Here is an 18,920-nt window from a genome sequence, read left to right on the forward strand (position 1 = left end):
AGTCTCAGTGACCGGAGTTCAGACTCAGCATCCAGAGTTCAGTCTCAGTGACTGGAGTTCAGTCTCTGTGACCGGAGTTCAGTCTCAGTGACCGGAGTTCAGACTCAGTGACTGGAGTTCAGTCTCAGTGACCGGAGTTCAGTCTCTGTGACCGGAGTTCAGTCTCAGTGACCGGAGTTCAGTCTCTGTGACCGGAGTTCAGTCTCAGTGACCGGAGTTCAGTCTCTGTGACCGGAGTTCAGTCTCTGTGACCGGAGTTCAGTCTCTGTGACTGGAGTTCAGACTCAGTGACTGGAGTTCAGACTCAGTGACTGGAGTTCAGACTTAGTGACCGGAGTTCAGTCTCAGTATCCAGAGTTCAGTCTCAGTATCCAGAGTTCAGTCTCAGTGACCGGAGTTCAGTCTCAGTATCCAGAGTTCAGTCTCAGTGACCGGAGTTCAGTCTCTGTGACCGGAGTTTAGTCTCAGTATCCAGAGTTCAGTCTCAGTGTCCGGAGTTCAGTCTCAGTGACCGGAGTTCAGTCTCTGTGACCGGAGTTCAGTCTCTGTGACCGGAGTTCAGTCTCAGTGACCGGAGTTCAGTCTCAGTGACTGGAGTTCAGTCTCAGTGACCGGAGTTCAGACTCAGTGACCGGAGTTCAGACTCAGTGACTGGAGTTCAGTCTCAGTGACCGGAGTTCAGACTCAGTGACCGGAGTTCAGACTCTGTGACTGGAGTTCAGTCTCTGTGACCGGAGTTCAGTCTCAGTGACCGGAGTTCAGTCTCTGTGACCGGAGTTCAGACTCAGTGACCGGAGTTCAGTCTCAGTGACCGGAGTTCAGTCTCAGTGACTGGAGTTCAGTCTCTGTGACCGGAGTTCAGTCTCAGTGTCCGGAGTTCAGTCTCTGTGACCGGAGTTCAGACTCAGTGACTGGAGTTCAGTCTCAGTGACTGGAGTTCAGTCTCAGTGACCGGAGTTCAGTCTCAGTGACTGGAGTTCAGTCTCAGTGACCGGAGTTCAGTCTCTGTGACCGGAGTTCAGACTCAGTGACCGGAGTTCAGTCTCAGTGACCGGAGTTCAGTCTCAGTGACCGGAGTTCAGTCTCAGTGTCCGGAGTTCAGTCTCTGTGACTGGAGTTCAGTCTCTGTGACCGGAGTTCAGTCTCAGTGTCCGGAGATCAGTCTCTGTGACCGGAGTTCAGTCTCTGTGACCGGAGTTCAGACTCAGTGACTGGAGTTCAGTCTCAGTGACTGGAGTTCAGTCTCAGTGTCCGGAGTTCAGTCTCTGTGACCGGAGTTCAGTCTCTGTGACCGGAGTTCAGTCTCTGTGACCGGAGTTCAGTCTCTGTGACTGGAGTTCAGTCTCTGTGACCGGAGTTCAGACTCAGTGACCGGAGTTCAGTCTCTGTGACCGGAGTTCAGTCTCAGTGTCCGGAGTTCAGACTCAGCGTCCGGAGTTCAGACTCAGTGTCCGGAGTTCAGTCTCAGTGTCCGGAGTTCAGTCTCAGTGACCGGAGTTCAGTCTCAGTGTCCGGAGTTCAGACTCAGCGTCCGGAGTTCAGACTCAGTGTCCGGAGTTCAGTCTCAGTGTCCGGAGTTCAGTCTCAGTGACCGGAGTTCAGTCTCTGTGACCGGAGTTCAGACTCAGTGACTGGAGTTCAGTCTCTGTGACTGGAGTTCAGACTCAGTGATCGGAGTTCAGTCTCTGTGACCGGAGTTCAGTCTCAGTGACTGGAGTTCAGTCTCTGTGACCGGAGTTCAGTCTCAGTGACCGGAGTTCAGACTCAGCATCCAGAGTTCAGTCTCAGTGACTGGAGTTCAGTCTCTGTGACTGGAGTTCAGACTCAGTGACCGGAGTTCAGTCTCTGTGACCGGAGTTCAGTCTCAGTGACCGGAGTTCAGACTCAGTGACTGGAGTTCAGTCTCAGTGACCGGAGTTCAGTCTCTGTGACCGGAGTTCAGTCTCAGTGACTGGAGTTCAGTCTCAGTGACCGGAGTTCAGTCTCTGTGACCGGAGTTCAGTCTCAGTGACCGGAGTTCAGTCTCTGTGACTGGAGTTCAGTCTCAGTGACTGGAGTTCAGTCTCTGTGACTGGAGTTCAGACTCAGTGACCGGAGTTCAGTCTCAGTGACCGGAGTTCAGTCTCAGTATCCAGAGTTCAGTCTCAGTGTCCGGAGTTCAGTCTCAGTGACCGGAGTTCAGTCTCAGTATCCAGAGTTCAGTCTCAGTGACCGGAGTTCAGTCTCTGTGACCGGAGTTTAGTCTCAGTATCCAGAGTTCAGTCTCAGTGACCGGAGTTCAGACTCAGTGACCGGAGTTCAGTCTCAGTGACCGGAGTTCAGACTCTGTGACTGGAGTTCAGACTCAGTGACCGGAGTTCAGTCTCAGTGACCGGAGTTCAGACTCAGTGACCGGAGTTCAGTCTCAGTATCCAGAGTTCAGTCTCAGTGTCTGGAGTTCAGTCTCTGTGACCGGAGTTCAGTCTCAGTGACTGGAGTTCAGTCTCTGTGACCGGAGTTCAGACTCAGTGACCGGAGTTCAGTCTCTGTGACCGGAGTTCAGACTCAGTGACCGGAGTTCAGACTCAGCATCCAGAGTTCAGTCTCAGTGTCCGGAGTTCAGTCTCAGTGACCGGAGTTCAGTCTCAGTGACTGGAGTTCAGACTCAGAGGTCTAATCCCATGCTGCATCAGTCTATGGTTCCTTGAACTGGGAAAAGTAAGAGGCAAGGTAAGTCTTAAGATGAAGAGATTTAATTTAAAAATGAATTTTTAATCTGATTAAGCATGGTAGCATATCAGCTAGTGTAACGCTATTACAGCCCCCTTGAACTGGGTTAAATTCAGCCATCATCTGTAAGGAGTTTGTACGTGCTTCCCATAACTACGTGTGTTCCTCCTCACATTCAGGTTTCCCTTCTCCCTCCAAAGATGTACTGGTTAGTAGGATAATTGCTCACATGTGTGTAATTGGGCAATGGGGGCTCGTTGGCTTGGAAGGTCCTTTTAATGGGTTGTATCTCTAATTACGTAAAAAAAAATAAAGAAAAGGGAGTGGGTCAGAGAGGTGGAGTCATAGAATCATGGAAACAGGCTCTTCGGCCCATTGTGTCCATGCCAACCAAGATTCCCATCTAGGCTGGTCTCTTTTGTCTGCATTTGGCCCACACATCTCTCAATCAGGTTTTCCCAAGCTTTTTATGCTATGGACCAATACCATTAAGCAAGGTGTCTGTTGTCCCCAGGTTGGGGACCCCTGCCCTAAACCTTCTCTGTTCATGAACCTGTCCAAGTACCTTTTGGATGCTGTTATTGCATTTGTCATTACCACTTCTTTTGGCATCTCATTCTCTACACTGTCCACCCTCTGGGTGAAACGGATTGCCCTCAGGTTCATGTTAATTCTCTCCTCCCTCTATGCCTTCTTGATTCCCCAACCCTAGGAAAAAACACTGCGTGTTGACCCTATTTATGCCCTTCATCACCTTGTATACATTTGTAAGATTACCTCTCATTCTCCTATGCTCCAATGCTAAAAAGTAACCTGCTCAAGCTCTCTCCGTAACTCAGTACTCCAAGTCCCGGCAACGTTCTCATAAATCTCCTTCGCATTCTGTTCATCTTACTGGCAACTTTCCTGTAGAAACTGAACTAACCAAAACTGAACACCATGTTTCAAACACAGCCTCACCAAAGTCTTGTACATCTGTACCACAGGAACTCCAACTTCCATACTCAATGTCCTGTGGGATTAGGGTATAGAATTGTTATATTTCTTGAGCTTTTTGATCTTTCATATGCTTGCTGATATTTTTATATAAGAACCGATATAATGTGTGTGGAATTGCTCCGTGAATTTTCCAGTAGTTATAGTATAGTTCCTTCTGTATTTCTCTAGTAATTTTTTAGTTTTTTTAAGGTGTCACACCACTTGAAACTGGCTATTTTATAGGTTAATTGTTGTCACTGAAATGTTGTTATATTTTAGTCAGAGCTAATTTTTGTACAAGATGTTTTAAGCTTCTTTGTTCTTCTCTTTTTTCTTTGTTCATTTTTTGTCCTTGTGGCACTTTATAAAATGGCTGTAAACAACAAGGTTTATGCCTTTTTCTTGATTTGCAAACTTCCGGATCAGAAAATCACCAGGAACCAATAGCCCTGACCAAAGAAGGCCAGCGTGCTATAAGCCTTCTTCATCACCCTGTCCACCTGCAACCCACTTATTATTATTATTATTATTATTATTATTATTATTATTATTTCCTTTTTGTATTTGAACAGCTTGTTTTTTCACACTGGAAGAATGCTTAAGTTGGTGCAGTCTTTCATTGATTCTATTATATATAGATGGATACTGTAGATAGATGCTTTATTGATCCCAAAGGAAATAACAGTGCCACCATAGCATTACAAGTGCACAGATACACAAATAGACAAATAACAGAAGAGAAGTAAGAAAGCATAAAAAATAAGTAACTTCAAACTGTCTAACAGAAGGGGGTCATCACTTCCCAGCTATAGGTTGACACATTATTTTTCACCCTTTGGATGAGCACAGTTGTCTTAGTCTATTACTCCCCTCTTCAGCCAAGGAGGCATGCAGAGGGTGAGAAACAAATGGCATCAGGTTTGGCAGGTGTCTCCTCAACGATAATGCTCCCATCATGCCTCTGAACCTGTAGAGTGGCATCGAGTTTGGTAGGTGTCTTGTCTGAGATAACCTTATCGGTTGCTGTCAGTGACATGAGAGCGAAGTCCAGTGATTGTAATGTGTCCGTCTTGTTGGATGCAGTCGACTCTGGTGTGTTCCTCGGTTGAGCATCCAGTATCGGGTCCACATGATGTCTCCATGTCTGATCTCCAACGTCCACTGTGTCCGTCAGTGGTTTAGTAGCTATTCTATCGGGTGTCCACTTGCCTTCTCCGTAATCATGCACTCGGACTTCCTGTCCAATCTCGAAGTTCCTTCTGCTTCACTTGGCAACGGGCTGAACTGTTTATTCTGCACTTCCCTCAGGAGGTCTGGTTTCAGGAGGTCTATGCAAGATCTCAGACTCCTGCTCATGAGCAGCATTGCAACATGAACAGAGTTCCAGTACGCAAAACGGAAATTGTCCGCCTTGTGCTGTAGAGAAATGTCCTCCTTCTCCATCACTTTAATGGACCTCTTGAAGACTTAGATTAATCTTTCAGCTAACCCATTCATTGCTGGGTGGTGAGGAGCTGAGTTGAAATGTCTGATGCTCTTTTTCTCATGAGCAGTTGGAATTCTTCAGATGTGTAGTGTTATCCGTTTTCACTCTCAATCTGTTTTGGTAAGTCATTTCTGGTGAAGATAGTCCTCCGAGTGGAAGCAGTCTTTACTGAGGTGGTGGTATAACCTCTGGACACTTCAAATGAGAATCCACAACAGTCAGAAACAAGAAGTCCATGAATGACCAAGCAAAGTCAATATGTACTCCTTGCCATGCTGAAGACTGCCACTCCTACTGGTCTAACGGTGCCTGTGGGGGTGCAGTTTGAACTTCTCAGCATCTTGGACAGCTTTTAGCCATGTCTTTGATCTGTTTATCTATTCCCTTCTCAAACACCTTTTGATTAGCATTAAACAGCCGGACAGCCTCTGGTTAGTACTACCATTTGGGCTACTGTTGCCTGTTGATGCCACATTGAGAGCTTTGATTGAATGCCTGTCTAGTTGGATTTTTCTCAGCCATTCACAGCCGAAAAGTGCTGGCCCTCCACCTTTCAGTACATAAAGCTCGAGCTGCTGTGTTTGGCCTCCATAAGTCACATTTAGCTTTGGTGTGCCTTTGGGAGACACTTCTTCACCTGCGTAGGTCTTTAGCATCATTGAGGTCTTCTCTAATGGTATCTTAGAAAAGAGTCTGTTGTAGTCAGCCTCTGAAATTATAGAGAAAGCTGACTGTGTGTCCAGTTCCATTTTCAGTTTTACACCAAACACGTCTATTGTGATCCAAATAATTTTTTGATCTGTTTCAGTAATACTATGTAGTTTTAGGCATAACAGGTCACCTTTGTCAGACTCTGTGTTGTCTGATTCTGTTTTACATTCGGTAACTTTATTCATTTGCATAGTTTTGGAGACTTTTCACTTGGTTGTGCTGTTTGTCTGCCTTGCACACTCTCTCTATCTGACCTTGTCCCTGACACGTTCTTCAGACATTTTCTTTAAACCAACAGCCATTTGCATCATGGGAGGATTTGCCCATGTTTGGCTTTTTGCACCCTTCAGAGCGATTTTGTACATTTCATGTTCTAACTTTCTTTTCTGTAGGTCTGCTGCAGGCTTTAACAATATTACAATGGTCAATGCTCATTCTAGGGTGAGGTCTCTTTTGGTCAATGGCCTCTTTTGAGTGCTTTGACTATGCATGGCACACTATCCCTTAATGCATCAGAAAGTCCATCGCTAAAGTCACGGCACTGGGAAAGTTTGCACAGATCTGCAATGTATTCAGAAATGCTTTCATCCTTTGACTGGCTCCTTTTGTAAAGTCTAAATCACTTAGTAATTACCAGCAGTTTAGGGCTCAAGTGATTTTGTAAAATTGTAACAATTTCATTGGAAGCCTTGCTTTCTGGCTTTGCAGGGGTTACTAAGTTGCACAAGAGACTGTACGTTCTTGGGCCCATTAAGCTAAGAAGCGTAAGGGTTTTCTTTTGCCCATCGATGTTGTTAGTGTTTCAATTCTCATGCCTTTGTTAGCATCCATGACAGGTTTATGCTGTTTAAATCTCGTTGTTTTGTCCCATAACTGTCGGTGCAGCTCGTGGTATTTTCAGGTTTGTACTTGTCACCAATTTGTTGTGTCTGTGCACAACTACCTATCAATTAAATAAAAGCATGCACACAGGAGAGGGCTTTAACCAGTGCATTCACATTGCAGAGAGAGAGAGAGAGAGAAATGTGCATGCATAAACAACAGATCAATGCATAGTGCTAAGGGAGGTGGGGGGAGGTCATTGCTTTAAAAGAGATGCACTACAGGTGGAATCCATCGTGAAGGACTCTCACCTGCCAGGATATGCCCTGATCTCATTGCTACCATCAGAGAGGAGGCACAGAAACCTGAAGGTACACAGTCAACATTTTAGGAACAACTTCTTCCCCTCCACCAACAGATTTTGAATAGACAATCAACCCATGAACACCAACTCACTATTTTTGCGCTACATATTTACCCTTTTTATATACGCTGTGTTTTTCTTATTGTAATATAATAATAATAACTTTATTCATATTGCACCTTCCATACATTAAGAGGGAGCTGGTTCTGCTTGCTGCTCTGTGAGGATTACTCAGCTCTGCACTGACCCGCCTCCAGCTGCCCTGGGCTTCATGTTTGTGGACTTACTTCAATGAATCTTATTTGCTTACTTTTATTGTTTGCACGATTTTTTTCCCCTCTCTCTGCACAGTCTTTTTTTTATGGGTTCCTTCTTTGTTTTGTGGCTGTCTTCAAGGAGGCAAATCTCAAGGTTGTATAATAGATACAGATTTCAATAATAAATGTTCTTTGAACTTTGAAGATGTAGGCTGAAAGTGCTTTATATAGATTGTAAAGATAAATCAATACAGTCTTAAAAATACGACAAAATAAATATCATAACTAAAGACAAACATTGTACAGAATAAAATGTAATCAAATTATGCAAACAGATCAGCAGATATTAAGTGATCCTATAAGTAGGCCAAATTAAAAAGTAGGTTTTCAGAACTGTTTTGAAGAGTTCCACAGTACTAATCTGGGATATCTCAGTCAGTAGAGTATTCCAGGTTTTTGGTGTATAAGAGCAAAAGGCCACATCCCCAGTTCTTATATGTTTGACTTCAGGAACACTAAGCTTAACCAGTGTTTGTGGATTAAGGAAGTAAGGGGATAGACACTCAAATATATATGGAGGAGCTTGATTATTCTGAGCTTTTCATACAATAAAGAGCATTTTAAAATTGATCCTAAAGGGCACAGACAGCCAGTGTAATGGTGCCAAAACTGGTGAAAAGATTCTTGCTGCTGGAATTTGAACAAGCTGCAGCCAATTTATAGAAGGGCATACAATGAGGGATGAGGAGGAATTTCTTTAATCAGAGAGTGGTGAATCTGTGGAATTTATTGTCACGGACAGCTGTGGAGGCCAAGTCATTGGGTATATTTAAAGCAAAGGTTGATAGGTTCTTGATTAATAAGGGTACCAAAGGTTGCAGGGAGAAGGCAGGAGAAGGGGGTTGAGAGTGATTATAAATCAGCCATTGTGGAACAGACTCGATGGGCCAAATGGCCTAATTCTGCTCCTGCATCTTATGGACTTATGGACTGTGTGGGGGAATTAAGGTCCCCCTGTGCTCACACAGGAGGCTCTCAGCATGGTGTATGAATGCTGCCTGGAGAGTGGTTATCTCAGTCTGCTGTGCTGACATCTGTTTTTAGCTGATGGGAAAGAATTTGTTCCACTTTAGGAATGTGCAAATTAGAAATGTGTTACTGTACCAGCTGGTTGGGGAGTGATTTCCCAGCTGAATAATGGATAGCCAGCCTTGAGATTACAGATGTGTGAAAAATCAGAAGTTAACTTTGGAGCTACTTGAGCCTGACCCAAGAATGGGAAAAGGCCGTGTCTAAGATTGGCCAATGACCTGACCAAACTTGTCACCGATTCACCCTCTATCCTGAATTGGAAATGATTACCCAGAGAATGAGGAGAAATTATCACCCTTAGAATAGTTCCTTACAGTTGTTATAGCCAGGGGTAGGAATGGGGATAAGCTCCCATTATCTTTAAATGGCTCTGACAACCAAGTCCAGCTCCTGGCCTTCATGTGTGGTTTAACTACTAAGCCCAGCAGAACCATTTCTACTGGACAAAGGCAGGTTACTCATCAGCCTTGGTTAGCTGCTCACCTTGGAGAAGGAAAACTCTGACCTCAAACCTCCACTGCCTTGCGGCTACACCCACTCATGAGGAAGGCTTTGGGAGTAAACCCCAGGGGAAACGTTGAGAGCTGAGTCCCTAAGGCAGTCCGACATTGAGTTCAACGCTGACTGGCAACTCCTGCAATGCCGCTGGAGCAGAACTATACCAGTCTCTGCTCTTCCTTTGGGTTCATCAGATGCGTGGCGAGGGGGAGCTTGCTTCATGGGCAACATTTTGCTCTCCATGTTGTACTGCCCTGGCTTGCATATCTAGACAACTAAGATGCAACAGGCATGGTTGACCCTACCTCAGAATGAGAGGTGATTTGAAAGAGGTAAACAAAACTATAGATAGGGTAAATGCAAGCAGGCTTTTTCCACTGAGCTTGGCAAGACTAGAACTAGAGGTCATGGGTTAAGGGTGAAAGGTGAAATGTTAACGAGGAAGGTGAGTGAGAACTTCATGCAGAGAGTGATGGGGGTGTGGAGTGGGCCGCCAGCAGAAGTGGTGGACGCGGGTTTGATTTCAACACTTAAGAGAAATTAGGCTTGGTGTAGTAACTGTCTCAGAGACATGTTTCATTGAGATGTTTATGTAATGTTTTTGTTATAAATTCATGATTATTTTATCATATTAAAATATTTTATGTAAGGTTTGATTTTAATGTAGCGTGTAATGAGTCACATGACCAGAGTTTAATAAAAGCATGACTGTGGTATTATGGGTCAGAACCAACATGGAGGCAGATAAAGACATATGACCTTAAAATAACCTTATTCTGCATGTGGTCCAAGAGGCGCACACGGTAATTGTTTTATTTGTTTTATGTCATGCACAATGTTGTTGATGTGCCTTTATGTGGACAATGTGATTTGTTTTTAGTGATTTATTTTCTTTCAGCACACTTCTGTTGTGCTAACATGTTTGGGCCTGTTTATTGGTGGACACTAGCTTGAGAGACTTTAAAAGACTGTGAGATGTTATGTTTCAAACCTTTTACTGTAGCGATGTGCTACACACAGCGCTGAAATAACGACACGCAGTCGGTAAGTCGTTTGGAGACTAGTTTATTCAAACTTTGAGGCGCTGGCATTTAATCCCTAGCGCCCGCCCTCTCCGGGCGGAAATGACATCAGAGGTGCATTACCAAAATCTCCCCCCGTGCGCTGGCTATTTGTGAGCCGGTTCACCTGTGCAGAAAGTGGGTCACCACATAACTCCCCCCACCCCCCCAGAACCGGTGATACACCCCCCCAATGTCCGCAGTCTGGATCAGCCTCTGTTTGGGAGGTCTGCCTCTGCGCCGTGGTGCCTGAACCTCGACCGGCTGCACCAACTCCACATGGGCTGGTTTGAGTCGGTCCACCGTGAAAACCTCCTCTCTCCCCCCAATGTCCAGAGCGTACATGGACCCGTTGTTGTTGATCACCTTGAACAGCCCCTTGTATGGCCGCTGTAGCGGTGCCCAGTGTCCGCCCCTTCGTACAAACACAAACTTACAGTTCTGCAGGTCCTTGGGTACACAGGTTGGGGTCCATCCATGCTGTGAAGTTGGTATAAGGGGCAGGTTGCCGAGCCTTTCGCATAGTCTGTCCAGGACTGCTGCGGGTTCTTCCTCTTGCCGCCTTGGGGCTGGTATGAACTCTCCCGGGACGGCCAGAGGTGCGCCATACACCAACTCAGCCGACGAGGCGTGCAGATCCTCTTTGGACGCTGTGTGAATTCCAAGCAGGACCCAGGGAAGTTCGTCCACCCAGTTAGGTCCTCTCAGGCGGCCATGAGAGCCGACTTCAAGTGACGGTGGAAGCGTTCCACTAGTCCGTTCGACTGTGGGTAGTAGGCAGTTGTGTGGTGCAGCTGCGTTCCCAACAGGCTGGAGGTGAACTGGGTGCCTCTGTCGGAGGTAATGTGGGCCGGTACCCCGAAGCGTGCTACCCAGGTTGCAATCAGTGCTCGGGCGCAGGAATCGGCAGATGTGTCGGTGAGCAGGAACGCCTCTGGCCACCTCGTGAACTGGTCTACCATCATTAGGAGGTACTGCGCTCCTCGGGACACTGGTAGGGGGCCCACGATATCCACATGAATGTGGTCGAACCTCCGGTGGGTGGGTTCAAACTGCTGTGGCGGGGCTTTAGTGTGCCGCTGCACCTTGGCTGTTTGGCACTGCGCACACGTTCTGGCCCATTCACTGAGCTGCTTGCGAAGTCCGTGCCACGTGAACTTGCTGGAGACCAGCCAGACGGTTGTCCTGATAGATGGGTACGCCAAACCGTGTATGGAGTCGAAAACTCACCGCCTCCAGGCTGCCGGGACAATGTGACGAGGTTGGCTGGCAGCCACGTCGCACAGGAGGGTCCTCTCACCTGGGCCTACGAGAAAGTCTTGCAGCTGTAAACCCGGGACTGCAGTCCTGTAGCTGGGCATCTCATTGTCTGCCTGCTGTGCCTCTGCCAGTGCTGCATAGTCCACCCCCAGGGACAGGGCCTGGACAGCTGGTCTGGAGAGTGCGTCCACTACGGCGTTGTCCTTTCCCAAGACATGCTGGATGTCCGTCGTGTACTCTGAGATGTAGGACAGATGTCGCTGCTGGCGAGCCGACCAGGGATCGGACACCTTTGTGAATGTGAAGGTTAACGGTTTGTGGTCTGTGAACGCGGTGAACGGCCTGCCTTCTAAGATGTACCTGAAATGCCAGATACAGTGCCAACAGCTCCCAGTCGAAAGCACTGTACTTGCGTTCGGATGGTCGTAGGTGCTTGCTGAAGAGTGCCAGGGGTTGTCAGCACCCCTCGATGAGCTGCTCCAGCACCCCACCGACTGCTGTGTCGGATGCGTCCACCGTGAGTGCAGTCAGAATGTCCGTTCTGGGGTGCACCAGCATTGCAGCATCTGCCAAGGCTTCCTTGGCTTTAACGAAAGCGGCCTCGGCCTCCTCATCCCAAGTAATGTCCTTGCCTTTACCCGACATCAGGGTGTACAAAGGGCACATGATGCGGGCTGCTGAGGGGAGGAAACAGTGGTAGAAGTTCACCATACCAACGAACTCCTGCAGGCCTTTGACCGTGTTGGGCCGGGCAAAGTGGCGGATCGTGTCTACCTTGGCGGGCAGAGGTGTTGCCCCGTCTTTGGTAATCCTGTGGCCCAGGAAGTCGACGGTATCGAGACCAAACCAGCATTTGGCCGGGTTGGTCGTGAGGCTGAAATCACTCAGTTGGGAGTAGAGCTGGCGGAGGTGGGCCAGATGCTCCTGGGACAACTGCTGGCTATAAGGATGTCGTCCAAATAGATGAACGCAAAGTCCAAGTCGCGTCCTACCGCATCCGCTGGAACGTCTGTGCGGCATTCTTCAGGCCGAAGGGCATTCGGAGGAACTCAAACAGGCCGAACGGGGTGATAAGTGCTGCTTTGGGGATATCTTCAGGGTGCACCGGGATTTGATGGTATCCCCTGACGAGGTCTACTTTGGAAAAGATTCTTGCCCCATGCAGGTTTGCTGCAAAGTCCTGTATGTGTGGCACGGGGTAGCAGTCTGGAGTGGTAGCCTCATTCAGCCTGCGGTAGTCGCCGCATGGTCTCCAACCCCTGGCTGCTTTGGGCACCATGGGCAGGGGGGAGGCTCATGGGCTGTCTGACCTCTGTACGATCCCCAATTCCTCCATCCTCTTGAACTGCTCCTTCACCAAGTGGAGCTTTTCCGGGGGGAGCCTTTGTGCGCAGGCGTGGAGGGGTGGTCCCTTGGTCAGGATATGGTGCTGAACCCCCCTGTCTGGGCATGGCTGCCGTGAACTGCAGTGCCAGAATCAATGGAAATTCCACCAGGATTCTGGTGAATTCGTTGTCCGACAGCGTGATGGAGTCCCGGTGTGGGGCCGGCAACTTGGCTTCACCCAGGGAGAACGTCTGGAAAGTCTCTGCATGTACCAGTCTTTTCCCTTGCAAGTCGACCAGCAGGCTGTGAGCTCGCAAGAAGTCCGCCCCCAGGAGTGGTTGGGCCACGGCGGCCAGTGTGAAGTCCCACATGAACTGGCTGGCGCTGAACTGCAGCTGCACTGTGCAAGTGCCGTAGGTCCGTATCGTGCTGCCGTTTGCGGCCCTCAGGGTGGGTCCTGGCTTCCTGTTGTGGGTGTCGTACCCCGTCAGGGGCAAGACACTGATTTCCGCCCCAGTGTCGACCAAGAAGCGGCATCCCGACTGTTTGTCCTAGACATACAAGAGGCTGTCCTGGTGGCCAGCCGCCATAGTCATTAGCAGCAGCCTTGCAGGGCGGGCGACAACTGCGGGCTTTTGTGCCCCACCGCTGGTGGTAGAAACACTACTGTTCACTGTCCTCCTCACTCCTGCCTCTGTGTTGTGTGCACCCCCCTACCAGGCTGGTCTGCTGTTGGGCGCGGGGCCTGGTAATCTGACTGACGGACGCCACGCTCTCCCTCTTGGCTTTCCACAGCATGTCTGCCCGGGCTGCCACCTTCCTGGGGTCGCTGAAATCTGCGTCGGCCAACAGCAGATGCATGTCCCCAGGCAGTTGCTCTAGGAACGCTTGCTCGAACATGAGGCAGGGCTTGTGTCCGTCAGCCAGGGACAGCATCTCATTCATCAATGCTGATGGCAGCCTGTCTCCCAAACTGTCCAGGTGAAGCAGGCAGGCACCCCGCTCACTACCCTGAGAGGCCAAAGGTCCCAATGAGCAGCGCCTTGAATGCTTCATATTTGCCTTCTTCCGGGGCGACTGTATGAAATCTGCAACCTGGGCGGCCGTCTCCTGGTCAAGGGCACTCACCACGTGGTGGTAATGCGTGGAATCAGAGGATATCTGCCAAATCTGGAACTGGGCTTCTGCTTGGCTAAACCACACGCGTGGTCGCAGCGTCCAGAAAGTCAGCAGTTTTAGTGAAACTGCGTGAACAGATGAAGACTCGGTCATTTTTGGTCCAAATCCCGTTTGGACTGTCGGGGTCACCAATGTAGTGATGTGCTACACACAGCGCTGAAATAACGACACGCAGTCGGTAAGCCATTTCGAGACTAGTTTATTCAAACTTCGCGGCGCTGGCATTTAATCCCTAGCAACCACCCTCTCCGGGCGGAAATGACGTCAGAGGTGCATTACCAAAGTCTCTCCCCGCACGCTGGCTATTTGTGAGCCGGTTCGCCTGCGCAGAAAGTGGGTCGCCACATTACGACCTTTATTTTCTTATAGTTTTCACGGTGCCTACTGAAGAAAGAGAGAGGTAAATAAAATAAATCTTCAAGGTCATCTATATGTTGCATGGCCATTATTTCATTCACTGTGAAGTTTGCGGATGATACAAAGATGTTAGGAGGGGTAGGTAGTGCTGAGGAAACAATGCGATTACAGCAGGACTTAGATAAACTGGAAGAATGGGCAAAAACAGTGGCAGATGGAATACAGTGCTGGGAAATATATGAAAATGTACGTTAGTAAAAGGAACAATAGTGTGGACTATTACCTAAATGGGGAGAAGGTTCAGACATCAGAGGTGCTGTGGGACTTAGGAGTCCACATGCAAAACACCCAGAAGGTTAATTTACAGGTTGAGTTAGTGGTAAAGAAGGCAAATGCATAGTTGTTATTTATTTCAAGCAGAAGAGAATATAAAAGCAAGGAGAAAATGCTGAGGCTTTATAAGACACTTGGAGTATTGTCAAAGGTTTTGAGCCCCATATCTCAAAAAGGATGTATTGTCATTGGAGAGAGTCCAGAGGAGTTTCATGAGGATGATTCCAGGTATGAAGGGATTAACATATGAAGAGAATTTGGCAGCTTTGGTCCTGTACTCACTGGAATTTAGAAGAATGTAGGGGGATCTCATTGAAATCTACCAAATGTTGAAAGGATTAGATAGGGTGGATGTGGAGGGGATGTTTCTTATGGTGGGGGGTATCCAGAACTGAAGGACACAACCTCAAAATGGATGGTGACCCTTTTGAACCGAAGTAAGGAGGAATTATTTTAGCCAGAGGGTAGTGAATCTGTGGAATGCTCTGCTACAGATTGCAGTGGAGGTCAAGTCTCTATGGGTATATTTATGGCAGAAGTTGATAGCTTCCTGATTGGTCAGGGCATCAAGGGATATGGGGAGAAGGCAGGTGTATGGGGTTGAGTGGGACCTGGGATCGGCCATGATGGAATGGCGGAGCAGACTAATTTGGCTCCTATGTCTTATAGGCCATGATTGTGTGAATCTAGAACTGCTGTGGCTGGGACTAAATCTGGGATCACTCAGGCCCTTCAACATGTCAGCTGCAAACACCAAGGGCCCAAATGCATAAACTCAAGAGGTTCTTCAAATGCTGGAAATCCACAGAAACAGATGCAAAATGCTGAAGGAACTCAGCAGTTCAGGCAGCATCTATGGAAAGGAATAAAGAGCTGATATTTTGGTCTGATTTTTATAGATGCACCATAGAACGTGTCTTGTCTGGATGCACAACTAACGGCTTGGAACGGCAACTGCTCTGCCCGAGATCACAAGAAACTGCAGAGTTGTAGATGCAGCTCATTATGTCAAGGAAACCATACTCTCTTTCATGGAACACACACAAAATGCTGGTGGAACACAGCAGGCTAGGCAGCATCTATAAGGAGAAGCACTGTCACTGTTTCAGGCCAAGACCCTTCATCAGGACTAACTGAAGGGAAAGATAGCAAGAGATTTGAAAGTAGTGGGGGGAGGGGGAAATGCGAAATGATAGGAGAAGACCGGAGGGGGTGGGATGAAGCTAAGAGCTGGAAAGGTGATTGGCGAAAGTGATACAGAGCTGGAGAAGGGAAAGGATAATGGGACGGGAGGCCTAGGGAAAAAGAAAGGGGGACGGGAGCACCAGAGGGAGACGGAGAAAAGGCAAACAACTGAATATGTCAGGAATGGGGTAAGAAGGGGAGGAGGGGCATTAACGGAAGTTAGAGAAGTCATCTCCATCTCCCTCTGGTGCTCCCCCCCCCCCCTTCTTTCTCCTGAGGCCTCCCGTCCCATGATCCTTTCCCTTCTCCAGCTCTGTATCACTTTCGCCAATCACCTTTCCGGCTCCTAGCTTCATCCCACCCCCTCCGGTCTACTCCTATCATTCCGCATTTCCCCCTCCCCCTCTACTTTCAAATCTCTTACTATCTTTCCTTTCGGTTAGTCCTGACGAAGGGTCTTGGCCCAAAATGTCGACAGTGCTTCTCCCTATAGATGCTGCCTGGCCTGCTGTGTTCTACCAGCATTTTGTGTGTGTTGTTCTTTGAATTTCCAGCATCTGCAGATTTCCTTGTGTTACCTCCTATTCCATCTTGGTAGTCTCCAACCTGACTGCATGAACATTCCTTTACCTTAACAACATGTGCCCACTCCCCTCTCTTCTCCCTCCCCTCCTATTTTCCCTTATCCCTGTGGTCCCATTACTATCATGACCTGCCCATCACCTTTTTCCCACTGACTCCCTGCCTCCTTCCATGGTCTTTTAGACTCTGTTAGATTCCTTCTTCTTCAGCCCTTTGTCTCCCACACCTATCACCTACCAGCTTCTGACATTAATCCCCTTCACCTCTTTCCCCACCCTCCTGGCTTTCCCTTCCTTTCTCACCTTCATCCACCTGTCAGCTCCCTTCCCTCCCCAACTTTTTTATTCTAGCGTCTGCCCTCTTCCTTTCCATTCCGATGAAGGGTCTCTGCCCAAAACCCTGCCTGACCTGCAAGGATGTTGCCGGGGCTTGAAGACCTGAGTTAGAGGGAAAGGTTGAATAGGTTTGAACTTTATTGCCTGAACCTCAAGAGAATGAGGCAGACCTTACAGAGGTATATAACAGTACTTCTTATAGATGCTGCCTGGCCTGCTGCGTTCCACCAGCATTTTGTGTGTGTTGTTTGAATTTCCAGCATCTGCAGATTTCCTCGCGTTCTCTCTTTCATGGACTCTGTCTATTCTGCTCACCACCTTCAAAAGCAACCAACATAATCAAAGATCCCACCCACCCCAGTCAGACTCTCTCCTCCGACTCCATTTAAACCTCTCATAATTTTGTAAGTGTCTTTCAGCACTCCACCTCCTCTGCTCCAATGAAATCAAACTCAAGTCAACACTGAGCAGAAATAACATCTCCTCCATGCTGACAATCGACACAGGTGCACCTCAAAGCTGTGTCCACTACTCCACACTCTCTACGTCAAAGTCCCATCTTTGAAGCCCCTCTATTGGTCAGGGTCAACCAAAGATGTAGTGTCTTAGCTGCCCAGAAGCCAGTCGTAAGCTAGGGTGGTATGATATAGAGATCAAGCTGTTGCCCATGTAGAAGGCTCCCCATCTCCACACACCTGATCAATCCAAAGGAATGGCAGAGACCGATACAGTTTGGCACCAGCGACATCACCTGAGTTATCAATCAGTGTTGAAATCAATGTAGTCCTCTTAGGGACCTTGACTCTGGATTTTTCCTTTAGGATTTACTCCTGAAACTTTCCCTATGAGTAGGTATTTCCCTTCTCCTAGATGAGCTGCCAAACATCACCGATGAGCCCCATCTGCCCGCTTTTCTAAGGTGGTTCTAAGGTGCTGTTAACCACTCTTTGTCCTTTCTCCTGTCAGTAGTAATTGCTCTGTTGGGCTTAGTAGACTTGAAGCTGGTCTTAGTTATCAGAGGCTATTTGAGATGCACACCATAAGGAGCATTTAATAGGGAGTGGGAGCTTATCCCCACTACACCTTCCCCCCCCATTATAAATGGAATCAAATGCCATCTATAGATACACCAATGACATTACTGTTGTTGGCAGAATCATGATGAGGAGATGTACAGGAGTGAGATAGATTGGGTGGTTGAGTGGTATTTTAACAGCAACCTTGCATTCAATGTTAATAAAACCAAGGAGTTGATTGTGGACTTCAGGAGAAGGAAGAATGGCGTACATGTGCTAGTTCTCAATGGAAAGAGTGAGCAGCGTCAAGTTCTAGGGTGTCAACATCTCAGTGGATCTAGCCTGGCCTCAATATTTTGATGTAATTTGAGGAAGGTACGCCAGCAATTGTTTGAGTTATTAGGAGTTTGAGAAGGTTTGGTACGTCACCAAAGACTTTGTCAGGAAATGTAGAGGAAGTTTGACCCAAAAGCAGAGGAGTGGAGATAATTCAGTTGTAAATGATATTTTACTAATAATTTGCAAAATAACAAGCCATGAAGGTCACAAAACAAGAGAAAATGGATACTTAACACGACAAGGCCAGCAGCAACCGAATGCAGCTGGCTTGTGCAATGAGAGAACAAGGATGATGAGAGCTGGGTTTAAATAGGCTGCAGGTGATGAGTTGAAAATGAGTGGTAGATTAGCTGGGTGGAGACAGGACCCTCCCCCCATCTACGGCAGGCACCCAATGACCCAGGGCTATCCAGATGAATCCTGTGAAACTCTTTGAGTGGTGGAACCAAGATGAAACTCGACAGCAGTCAAGATTTCTCCTCTGGACCATACCCTTCCCAGCTGACCAGATACTGCACGACTGATCCACAATGATGTGAATCCATTAACTGCCGAATGATGTATGCTGCACCACTTTCCACCATTCTTGGTTCTGGAGGTGCAGGCTCAGCTGGGCTGAGTGGTACATAGACAATGGGCTTGATGCTGGCCACGTGGAAGGTAGGTGTAATCCTGAGGGATGGTGGCAGCTGCAGAAGGTAAGTGACTGGGTTAATACGATGAGTAATCTAAAAGGGACCAGTGAACTGGAGTGAGAACTTGCAGAAGTTGATGTGCAGGGGCAGATCGAGTGGTGAGGCGGACAGTCCCCAGGCTGGAGAAGTCTGGTGGGGCACCAACGGTGGTTAGGATTCCACAGATTCACCATCCTCTGGCTAAAAAAAATATTTCGCCTCTCTGTTCTGAATGGGCACCATGCAATCCTCAAGTCATGCCCTATCGTACTAGACTCCCCCACCATGGGAAACAACTTTGCCACATCCACTCTGTCCATGCCTTTCAAAATTCAAAATGTTTCTATGAGGTTACC

The 18,920-nt window shown here is 47.9% G+C and overlaps 1 protein-coding gene across 1 annotated transcript in view; it reads left to right on the forward strand.

The window, feature by feature from the left end:
- The first annotated feature begins 18,523 nt into the window (after nt 1–18,523).
- Nucleotides 18,524–18,920, forward strand: part of fgf24 (fibroblast growth factor 24) — a 158,089-nt gene continuing 157,692 nt past the window's right edge. Inside the window, exon 1 of the mRNA XM_059963491.1 lies at nt 18,524–18,588. Coding sequence (XP_059819474.1) covers nt 18,524–18,588 — 65 coding nt within the window. The remainder of the gene's footprint in view (nt 18,589–18,920) is intronic.

This window comes from Hypanus sabinus, chromosome 3, assembly GCF_030144855.1.
Source record: "Hypanus sabinus isolate sHypSab1 chromosome 3, sHypSab1.hap1, whole genome shotgun sequence".
In the NCBI taxonomy this organism is placed as follows: domain Eukaryota; kingdom Metazoa; phylum Chordata; class Chondrichthyes; order Myliobatiformes; family Dasyatidae; genus Hypanus; species Hypanus sabinus.